At 36.7% G+C, this 11,944-nt stretch overlaps 1 protein-coding gene across 4 annotated transcripts in view; it reads right to left on the reverse strand.

Moving 5' to 3' along the window:
* Positions 1-11,944, reverse strand: part of Fbxo7 (F-box protein 7) — a 23,088-nt gene that overhangs the window by 7,347 nt on the left and 3,797 nt on the right. For all 4 annotated transcript variants that reach the window (XM_055627908.1, XM_055627909.1, XM_055627910.1 and 1 more), the window contains exons 3-5: positions 8,617-8,844; positions 7,043-7,184; positions 4,497-4,580 (exon numbers count right to left, since the gene is read on the reverse strand). In XM_055627908.1, the coding sequence (XP_055483883.1) occupies positions 4,497-4,580; positions 7,043-7,184; positions 8,617-8,844 (454 nt within the window). The remainder of the gene's footprint in view (positions 1-4,496; positions 4,581-7,042; positions 7,185-8,616; positions 8,845-11,944) is intronic.

Genomic DNA, 11,944 nt, shown 5'->3' on the forward strand with positions numbered 1-11,944 from the left:
AAAAAAAAAAAAAAAACACACACCAGCCACAAAAAAAAAAAAAAAAAAAAAAACGAGAAGTCCCATACATATACACACATACCCAGTGCAACCACCACCAACAACTACAAAATAGGAGGAATCAATTGTCACTGGTCATTGGTATCTCTCAATATCAATGGTCCAAATTCCCCAATAAAAAGACACAGACTACTAGAATGAATGTAAAGACAGGATCCCTTCTTCTAATGCATTCAAGAAACAAACCTCAACATCAAGGAAAGGGTAAAGGGTTAGGAAGTGATATACTAAGCAAACAGACCTAAAAAACAAAGCATGTGTAGCCATATTTAATATTTAACATAATAGACTTCAAGCCAAAACTAATCAAAAGAGATGGGAAAGGATACTGCATATTCATCAAAGGAAAAAAATCTACCAAAATGACATTTCAATTCTTAACATCTATGCCCCAAACACAAAGGCAGCCAAGTTTGAAGAAAAAAAGAAAGGAAGGATGAAAGAAAGGAAGGAAGGAGAACAAACAAACAACACTACTACAGCTTAAATCATATATTGACCATCGCACACTAATAGTGGGAGACTTCAATACACACTCTCACCAATGTGCAAATCATTCAAACACAAACCAAACAGAAAAATGCTAGAGCTAACAAATCTTATGAAACAAATTGACCTAATAGATATTTATAAAGCATTTCACCCAAACACAAAATATACCTTCTTCTTAGCACCTCATGGAACTTTCTCCAAAATTCACCTCATACTCAGACACAGAGCAAGTCTCAATAGACACAAGAAAATTAAAGTGACTCCCTGATACTTATCAGACCACCATGGATTAAAGTGTATCAACAACAGAAGAATATCAATAACAGAAACAACATAAAGCTTACAAATTCATGGAAACTGAATAACTCTTTAGTGAATGAAAATTTTGTCAAGACAAAAATGAAGTAAAGACTTTCTAGAATTTTTTTTTTTTTTATGGATATCTTATACTAGCAACTTAACAGCACACCTGGTCTAGAGCAACAACAACAAAAGTAAGTATACCAAAAGGAGTAGATGGCAAGAAATAATCAAACTCGGGTCTGAAACCAATAAAACAGAAACAAGAACAATACAAAGAATAAATGAAACAAAGAGTTGGTTCTTTGAAAAAACTGACAAGATAGAAAAACCCTTATCTGAACTAAATAAAAGGGACAGAATATCAAAATAAATGAAATCTGAAACAAGAAAGGAGACTAACAACAGACACTGAGGAAATCCACACTGAGGAAATCCAAAGAATTATAAGGACGTTATTTTAAAAACCTGTACTCCACCAAGTTGGAAAAATTTAAAATAAATGGACAATTTTCTCCACAGTCATCACTTACCAAAGCTAAACCAAAATCAGATAAATAATTTAAATAACCCCTAGTGAAATAGAAGCAGTTATTAAGTCTTCAACCAAAAAAGCCCAGGGGAAAATTGCTTTTGCACAGAATTCTACCAGTCTTTGAAAGAGTTACTCCAACTACTCCTCAAATTATTCCACCAAATAAAAAGAGAAGGAACATTGTCCAATTCACGCCACAGTTACTCTGATATCCAAACCACATGAAGACTCAACAAAGAGAATTACAAACCAATCTCCCTTATGAACACAGATGTAAAAATACTCAATAACATACTTGCAAGGAGAATCCAAGAACACATCAAATGATCAAGTAGGCTTCATCCTACACATGCAGGGATGGTTCAACATATGAAAATGAGTTAATGTAATCCATCACATACATAAACTGAAAGAAGAAAAACCTACATGATCATCTCATTAAATCCATAAAAGGCCTTTGACAAAATCCAACACCCCTTCATGACAAATTTGTGGAGAGATTGGAGATACAAGGGACATACCTAAATGAAATAAAGGCAATTTACAGTAAACTTATATAACTAACATAAAATTAAATGGAGAAACTCAAAGCAATTCCACTAAAATCAGGAATAAGACAAAACTGCCCGCTATGTCTATTCAATACAGTACTTGAAGTCATAGCCACCAGAGCAAGAAGACAACTGAAGGAGATCAAGGGGACACAAATGGGAAAAGAAGTCAAAGTACCATTATTTGCAGATGATATGATAGTATTCATAAGTGACCCAAAAAATTCCACCAGCAAACTCCTACAGCTGATAAACACTTTTGGCAAAGTGGCTAAATACAAATACTATAGCTGTTAGCTTAGATTTTTATGGACTGGGTCTCTAACTCTATTGCCTACTCTTGGGACTCTTTTTGCTCCTGTTAGGTTGCCTTATCCAACATCGATATGAAAGTTTTTACTTCAACTTATTATATTTTACTTTGTCATGTTTGATTGTTATTTCTTAGAAGCCTGTTCTTTTCTAATGAGAGATGGGAGTGGATCAAGGGAGAGGGAAAGTGGGGAAGAACTGGGAAGAGTAGAGGAAAGGGAAACTATAATCAGGATAAATTATATAAGAATATATTTTCAATTAAAAAATCAATTTGGTTCATGGCCTTTTTTTCAAATGTGAAAATCAATTTCCTTTAAACTTTTTCTCTCAACAATCATGCTGTTCCACTGGCATTTTGTCTTTCCTTATGTTGTTGAAGAATGGTGTCTGATTCATATCTTTGCATGATGGACACAATGTAGTGCGTAGAGAAAAGTCAGGCTGGTAGAGTTACTTTTCAGATCTTCAATAAATTTTTTCTTTAAATTTCAAAACAGAACCTTCTTGTAAGTATCTGACTAGGAACTTAGAAAAGTAATATGAGCTACTAGGCTCTAAACTATGAGCCACAATACAATAAAAATGACTTTCCAAAAGAACAACATATACCTAACACAGAAGGACTTCAGAAAAAAACTTCACTAGAGTCTATAACTTTTCCAGAGAAAAAGCCCTCCCTTTCATTTCTCTTTTCCAGAAAAAAAGCCCTCCCTTTCATTTCTCTGTTCCATATTTAACAGATTAAGAACAGGAATCTGAGCTAGACCCCTAGATAAGGTTGTTTTTAAAAGACTTAAGAATCAGATGATCTACACCAAAACTGATTCCATCTACTACTTAGGTCTAGAATGCTGAATGATTTAACCTCCTCTAGAACTATTTCCTTATCAGTAAACATGAGTATAAAACCTGCTCTGGAGTATGAAATATTTATCCCATGGTAAGCTCTTCCCTAGGATGAAGATAAACACAGTCCTGAGGAACTTTTAAGTTTGCTGATCATAACAAAAAAAAAAAAAAAAAAAAAAAAAACATATCTACAGATTTATGAGTCTATCACACATTCTCAATAGGCGCAAGATCACCCCAACGATGGCAAAACTGGCTCTTGTAGAGTACTAATTTGAACCCTCAATATGGCTACAATATTGAAGTATAAGGTGTATTTGTGGTACTAAAATCTCACAGGTAAGAGTGACTGTATGTCAGAGGATAAGGAGGCTAGGAGTCCTTAGAGGAATGACAGTACCAAAAATAATAGGCTGACTAAAGGCTGGTCTAACACCAAGATCTTCCAGCTAGAGAGCACAAGAATACATAGTGCTCCTCCTTCTGCCATCAGTCTCCCAGGGCCTGATCTCGCTCTAAATTCACAACAAATCTTCAAAGAAACAGCCTGGATCAAGCCAGTCTTGTCTAAGAGATGCTCGTCTGAACACCATCTGCCCTCTACTCAACACTCCCATTTAACTCCTAATATTTACTGTAGTTTACCACAAGGACTTAAGGGATAGTGCATGTCCAGCAAAAAAACAGAAAAGAAAAGATACATTCATTCTTATCTCCACCTACCACCTGTGTTAATGGTGGTTAATGTTTAACCAAAACCAATAAAAAGAAAAACCTGACTTTTTGCATCTATTAGTAATTTTATGGGATATTGGAAAAGCCTTACTAATAACCCAAATTTTAAGGAAACCTAATCTCATTAAATAGTAGCATTTATATCAAATTTATATTAAAAATATTCAAGTAGTTTTTTTCTCCATTAATATTCAATAAAGAAGTCACATCGAGTTATATCCAAGTAACACAGATATTCTCTGTATAAGTTAACCACAATAGTAGAAAAATCTCCAAAGATAAACATAAGAAACTAAAAGGGCATATCAATGTGACAAATTACATACAAGTGTTAGGTCCTGACAGTGTAAATACAATTTAGTGCTCAAAAAATTATTAGAAACATGTTCTTTAAACTGTAATCAAACCTTCTGCTTTCTTCCTCTCTGTATTTGTGGTGCAGAAGTGGCATCCAGGACTTTGTACATGCTAGACAAATGCTCTACCATTGAGCTACATGCCTAAGCCCTAAACATCTAAATTCTTTAGAGGCAACATTGTTTTGGAAATTTGCTTTAATCTCATTTAGAAATGGTCAGCCTTTTCAACACTCTCTCATACTTTTTCTTCAGTGAACCTCTCAAAGCTTCATTTCAAAAGTTAAGTCAGGGTTACATCACCTGGTTCCACTCCACAAACATAGGATGTTGGCTGCAGCTGTACTGATTTCACATTCTTAATCCCACCACAGACTTTTATTGTAGCTGTAAAAAAGAAAGAAAGATGATAAAGCAATCTGTCACTTCCTAAGTCAATTCCCTTTTCAGTGCAGACCTTCATTTCCTTGCCTGCAGATACTAAGGACACATTATTCCAAACAAACTGCTCTGAGCCTATTCTTCCTCTCAATGCATGGTCAAAAGGCTAAACTTGCCATGAAGTAATCAGCTTCAAACATCACCTTTGTAGACTACAGTGAGGATCTATACATACAATCCACTAAGTATCACCAACAGCAGCTTATTAGTGACTGACAGATCTGCAACAAGGATAATAGGACTCAGGCAAGCACAGAAGACCATTATTTCTAATAAAGTCACTAAAGCACTATTCTTTTTTTTTTTTTGTTGTTGTTGCCCTTGGCAATGGTCAATCCTTGTTCATTAATAGGATCCTACTAGTTTTAATAGCACCATCGCTTTCTAGACTCAAAAGACCAATATTCTTGACATCAGCAGGGGGTTCAATTTTATTTTTGTATACAAAGGCACACTTCATCTCAGCTTATGAAAGAGGTAGTGATGGGCTCATGCACATGTGCACCAAACCATGCCTTGGGTGATGGAAAGGTTTAAAGACACTGTTCCTTTTCAAAAGCTTGAGCCTGGAATGACTGGCTACTATGGGAGCCTGCAAGTCACTGATTTGCTAAGAATTAAAGATCAAAACACCAGATACTTAAAAATCATCAAAATACTTAGTGAAGAGCGGGAATTATATGCATGTGATTAGGTACCTTTATATGAAACTGAGGTAAAACTCACCACCTCACACTTGCTATTAATGTTTGGTAACTTCCAAACATTAATTTTTCAAGTTGTGACATGATAAATCAGGATGACTAGACAGGAGCAAAAACTGCTGCCACTCTGGACACAAAATGCCAAACTACAAGCTATACAAGCTAATTGTGAGAACAAACAGAGAGACACTACTCAGCCTTCACGCTGTCAGTATCCTAACAAATGTGTCGTGCCTCAGCTGTTAAAGTGAAATGCAGAAACACTTAAGAGAATTGAGCAATTAAAAGGAAATGGAAAAAATTACATGAGAGGACCAAAAACTATCTTCTAATTCTAAAATCAAAAATGCTTTAAGTTAGCTTTCAAAACAAATCTTAGTAAAAAACTCTTTTTCTAACACAGGACTTCAATAAACAAGAGGTAAGTATGTCCTGAGGGCCGGGACTCCACCTTATATCATCTCAGCAAGACAAGTAGCTGAAGGACACAGTGAAAACCCCTGACCTGAGGCAGCAAAGCAAGGCAATCTGTTACACAAACATTACATTCTAGCTCATCTCACTAGCTTAAACATCTGAAAAAGAATCTCAAAAACAAAACAGTGTTAGTCCAGTGGGATGGTACTCACCCACAATCCCAGAACTTGAGAAGCAGAGACAAAAGGATCAGAAGTTCAAGACCAACTTCAGCTACAAAAAGAATTTGAGGTTGGCCTGGGCTACACACCCAATTTCAAAAACATAAAAATAAAACAAAACAAGAGAATGAAATGTAAGATCCTGGTCACCTAAATCTCTAATATGTGAGATCTTGAGAACATTCCAGAGACCAGTAGTGGTTGGGAAAGACCTATGTAACATCATGACTAACATGAAATCCAGCAAAGCAAAGTTTCCTAGTGGGAGAGGGGAAAGCAAAGAGGTTCTTTATTCAGAGAACTTCCATGAGCAAGGGCAGCTAAATCATGAACATACTAAGGCTGAAAATCTCATTAGTGTTTCTGTATATCAATAGTCATAAAAATGACAAACTGACTGAATAGAACCTCAGTCCAACCTCATAACCCGAGGTTAAGTCTTAAAGATGTAAATAAAAAGAGACATTCACAGACCTGCCCAAAAAAAGCACTCTTCAAAAAGTTTATACACAGTAAAACCCATTTTATTCTTATTATCACAGCTCTTACAGAACAAAGTATTCAAAGACTGACACATCAAAAGAAAAGGGCTGAAGCTGGACAAGTGGCTTTGGAGTTAGGTATAGGTACTGGTAGTTCTTCCTGAGGAACCTGATTCAATTCCCAGCATCCACATGGCAGCTAACAGCCATCTGTAACACCAGTTCCTGGGGAACTGTTGCTTTCTTGTGGCTTTCGTAGGCAATATATGCATGTGATGCACAGGCATACAAGCAGGTAAAACACTCACAAATATAAAATGAAAATAAAATAAACATTTTAAAAGAAGTAAAAAAGGGCTACCCCAACAGTGAAGGATGTTGTCCTAAACCAACAACCTCACATTTTTAATCCTTCAGGCATGTTATGTTATCAGTGGTATAGTAACTAAGCTGTGAATGGCTCTTAACTATTTCTTGACAGCCAGCCAATGAAGTAGCTATAGTTCAAATAGAAATAGTTCAAAAAGGAACTATTTACTTAATACAAATGTAAGGCATCAACCATGACTGCACAGATCCATTACCGTTTATAATGATTAGGTTTCCCAAAGGCACACAGGTGAGCACAGCAAAGCCATCCTCACAGAGAGGATGCACATACTGCAGCTTGTATACTCCACTTGACCTCCACTTGTGGGGCATTGATGATGCTTTGGCTTCAGTCCCCTGAGGAATCAAAGGAAAGGAAAAATAATGAACACAGGTTTTGTGCTAAAAACCTGAAAATCAGAATCACCCCTAACTTTACTGAGCGATGCAGCCCTTTGGGCTGCTGACATGGCTCAGCAGGTAAAGTGCTTGTCACAGAAGTCTAATAGCCAAGTTTGAGCCTGGCAACCCACATAAACGTGAAGGCAGAGCAACAAGTCCACAGAGCTCTGCTCTGACTGTCACACATGCTATACAGTATACACACCCCCCACATGCACATGTCACACGTTTTTAAAAAGATGCGCAGCCTCCTTGACAGATGTGCTACTAAATGATAATATGTTATACTGTAATACTGCTACTAAAGGATAATATGTTATAACATTTTTATATCAAAATTTTTGTTTTAATAGGTAAAATGACATCATAGAAATAAGACTTATTTTTCCTCTTCCAAAACTCACATTTTCTACCTAGCAAAGATGTGGCATTACTCAAGACCTCAGTTGAATATCACTTCTTTCATACAGCCCTTTTCAGAAAACACGTATTTTCTAACATTTTGTTCACATTTCTGTCACTGCATATTTGTTATGCTCTTCATCAATTTACACTACTATTTATAGTATGTCATATTCATCTTGTCTTTCATGCACAATTGTGAACTCTAAAGAATTTGTGACTCCGCGCATGGTGTGCCCGGGCTGACAATGAACTTGGTTTATCCTTCATTTTGTATCCCATCGCTTGACACACAGGGAAGGTGTACAGAACAGCAGTACAAGGGACATGAAGGAGTTGCAAAAAGCTGAGTTCCACCCGATGCTTACTAAGTCAGAACCTGCACTCTAACAATTCCTCAGCTCTACTCTAACTGTTCTCTCCACGTCTGTGGGGCTCTGTATATGCAAAGCTCTCTCTCAGAATTTACACAATGGTCTAAATGCTTATCTATCCTCAGACTAACGATAACTTGAGAACAAAGAGCTGAGAACAGAAACAAACAAAAATAGTCACTGACATTAGTAGATGCTTAATAAACACATGCTGAATGAAGATAAGCAATCACAGGACAAAGCCATGAACATGAAACATAGCCTAGTTAGCCAGCATTTAGCCACACTCAATTCACACTGCCATCACCTTATCTGCATATTTCCATATGTAAGCCTTTTATCTTGATTTTTTTTAACCAGTTACCATTATCTCTGTAATGCTAAAAAAGGAAATGCTAAAAAAGGAAATGAAATGTAAATGCTAAAAAAGGGAAATGAAGGAAGAAGGAATACTGGAAAGGGCACATTTACTGTACCTATGACAACCCCTCACTGTGTCTGACATTTTAAGCTCCACAACCAACCATACTTAATAAAGGCAGGCAGACCACCACAGCCCTAGTGACTGAGGTACGCAGTGAGACCTCATAAGGTATCTGGGTTGAACTTACCTGTGGTATGTAGCCTGACTCAAGCATGAGGAGATGCACCAGCACTACCAAGGCATCACTGATGCTGGAGCAGCCGGCTGACTGATACAGAGTCTCCAGAGAATGTGGCACCTGCCCGTCTTCTGTTTCACTGCAGAGCATTGGTTCCAATGGATGGAAACCAGAATCCTCTTCAATATCCATGGCATCCTGAATTGACTCAGCTTCAACATTCTGACTAGGCCCTTCCTAGAAAGGATGATAATAACAAATTCATTACTTTATTTTTACATAGGATATTTTATACCGTAAACCAAGCAGAGAGCAGTGCTCAAAATGGATCTCCAGTGCACAGCATGAGGTTAGGAAATAGGAGATACCTTAAGGAAGCTCTTCTAAATAAATGAGACTGCAGCCTTCACCGCCATCTTGAATCCCATAACTCCAGGCTAAAAAACTGAAGCTCATCTATCAGACTACCCTGCAGTTACTAAACAGTACCCTAAATGTGAAAGCTTCATGGTTCCAACACTATCATGCCTGCATGTCTCTAAGGCTGTGCTTCCTATGCCGCTGGTATCTCAGACCCCTTATGTGCCTCCTGACTTCCAGGAACAACACTCCTGAAAGTGCCTGCCTCCCCTTCTTGTCTCATACACACTCCTACCATTTCCGCTGGAAATTAAGAATCCAATCATGTCTTATGTCCCAGTTTAAAATGTACCAGGATTTCCTCAAGACAGACAACGGTATTTCCCACAATTGTACCTGAAGACTGTGTCCCTGGATGTTCTTAAAGGAAAAGTTGGTACAGAGTCAAGTGGAGAAACACTATATGCTAATGTCTGTCTAATCTGACCCTCCACATTCACAGGATCTGGTATATTAACCTCAAAAAAGAAAAAAAGCTCTGAGAATTCTCTGAACAGTAGCAATGTGTGCCATTAATCAAAAAGCATTCACCTTCTTTACTCACACTTAGTATCTTTGTTACACTTACTACAAATTCACAAAACAAGTTCTTCAGATACACACTAAGTACAGTCCTAGAAAATTAAGTCCCAATGCCTAAGCATGTAGGGCCCATCATCATCTGTTCCCTGACTCGTCATCTGTTCACCAACCCTCTGCAGTATTCCCACTTCAAAGACCCAAGGGATGGCATGGCCTTTACTACTGCACCTTACCACACTGTGCTGCTATTTTTCAAGTCACACAGCTGCATCTCCCCATCACTGCAAGTCTGTGTAAAGTACAAGACATGCAAGTCATGAGTTTTGTAAAAAGAATACAATACCTGCCACATGGGACACATTCAGCAAAGGTTTGTAAACAAGTGCTGAAGGATGACATACTGCAATTTCACATTTCTGTTTACCAGGTGTTCTCTCATTTGGCTTTATAACTTAAGCAGGGGAATTTTATAGGTACAATTGTTAACTCAAAAAATGAATAACCAGTCAAGATTACTAGTTTATACAAATTTGAAATGAATCAGGTCCTCAGATTCACCATTAGGGCTTTTAGATATAAAACATGCTTTAGCAAAGCTAAGTTCCTACATTAATTTTATTCAGAAAGCTGGTTTCCTAGCTTGTGCTCAACTCTTAATACAAAGCAAGTTTCTTCTTTTTTAGGATTGTATTTCCAAAAAAAAAAAAAAAAAAAAAAAAAACAGTAGCAGGAGAATTTAAAGTTACAGAGGGCAAGACAAGGCTGAAGAACAGAATAAAGCCACAACTGACTTTCATTCTTTCAAAATCAGTAGAGCTAACACTTAATGGCTATGAAAAGATCACACTTGTTAAAACACAAACCCTAGGCTGGCATGGTAACACATAATTCCTATAATTCCTGCACTTGGGATGCTGACGTGGCAAAATTGAGAGTTTAAGGTCAGCCTGAGCTATATAACAAGATCCTGCCTCAAAAAAAAAAAAAAAAAAAAAATTAAATTAAAAAGGCTCTGATAACCCACACTACCTATAAGATGCTACTACACAAAACATTTCCATTATTTTCTTTGAACAAATCATCATAATAAAAAGCAACATATCAAGTCTAAATTATGAAAATAATCTCTTTACTTTTCCTCACTTTTTTCTACTTGGCCATTTATTACTTAGGCAGTAGCATGAGACAAAACACATGTGGAAATTTTAAGAAGCATTGCTCTAAAACTACATACCCGCTGTGGGCTTATCAAACCTTATTCCTAAGTCCAAGAAGCACTGGCCTCCCCTGATATGAGTGTTCACCATATCAGGTGTGAGAACAGAAAACTGCTTAGTATCACCCCTACACAGTTGCCACAGTCCATTTATAAAACTAAAACAATTGGCTAAACTCCATCAGATACAGGTTATCCCTGGCCATCACTAACGGTAACTACCAAGCACAATGAGGTAAAACTAACTTTTACATTTAGTTACAAAATAAAATTCCTCTCCTCTCGTTTTGAGTTTTGTCCATGTATTTATTTTCCATTTCCATAGCTCCCTTCTATGTTGAACTAGCAGATCATATAGATTCCAAGATTCCAATCATTATTTATGACTTCAAGCTCAGTCTCCCTGCTAAGATTTCACAGTCACCCTGTAAAAACCTTACAAGCCAAACAGTATGCTCTTAGAACTGGAATCACTATTTTTTGAGACACCACTAACTTCTCAAATTTTTCTGAAGAAAAATAACAAAGTATTACACACACTGTAAAACTCCATCTTACCAAAGGATTTTTAGAGCACACCAAAGTAAATGGAATAGGCCCTTTTCTCTAGGTTTACTTTGAAAGAGCCAGTCAGTAAAAACAGACTCATGGGTATAATTTAAGTATGCAGTCAGATATCCTTATTCACTTCACACATTGGCCTATGAAGCAGAAACACACAAAAATACAAGAAGGATTTGCAAGACAAAATTATTGTATCTGGAAATTATTTTAACAATTTACCAATCTATTAAGCATTTTAATAACCACCTACTCAGAATACCCACCTATTCTTAATGTCATGAATCAATATTTAAGGCTAGCAAAATAAATTAAAATTGAGGTGATAAAAATATATACACTAAAGAATAGTCTATGTGTCAATATTAAAGAATTAATATTTGTTTTGTTTGAGGCCAGCCTGGTCTACAAAGCAAGTTCCAGGACAGCCAGGGCTGTTGCACAGAGAAAACCTATTTTTAAAAAACTAAGAGAAAGAGATAGGCAGACAGATAGACAGACAAAGACAGACTGAAGAAAGAAAGGAAAAGGAAAGGAAAGGAAAGGAAAGGAAAGGAAAGGAAAGGAAAGAAAAGAAAAGAAAAGAAAAGAAAAGAAAAGAAAAGAAAAGAAAAGAAA

Source organism: Psammomys obesus, unplaced genomic scaffold (assembly GCF_907164565.1).
Source record: "Psammomys obesus unplaced genomic scaffold, mPsaObe1.curated_primary_1811, whole genome shotgun sequence".
NCBI classification, from domain to species: Eukaryota; Metazoa; Chordata; class Mammalia; order Rodentia; family Muridae; genus Psammomys; species Psammomys obesus.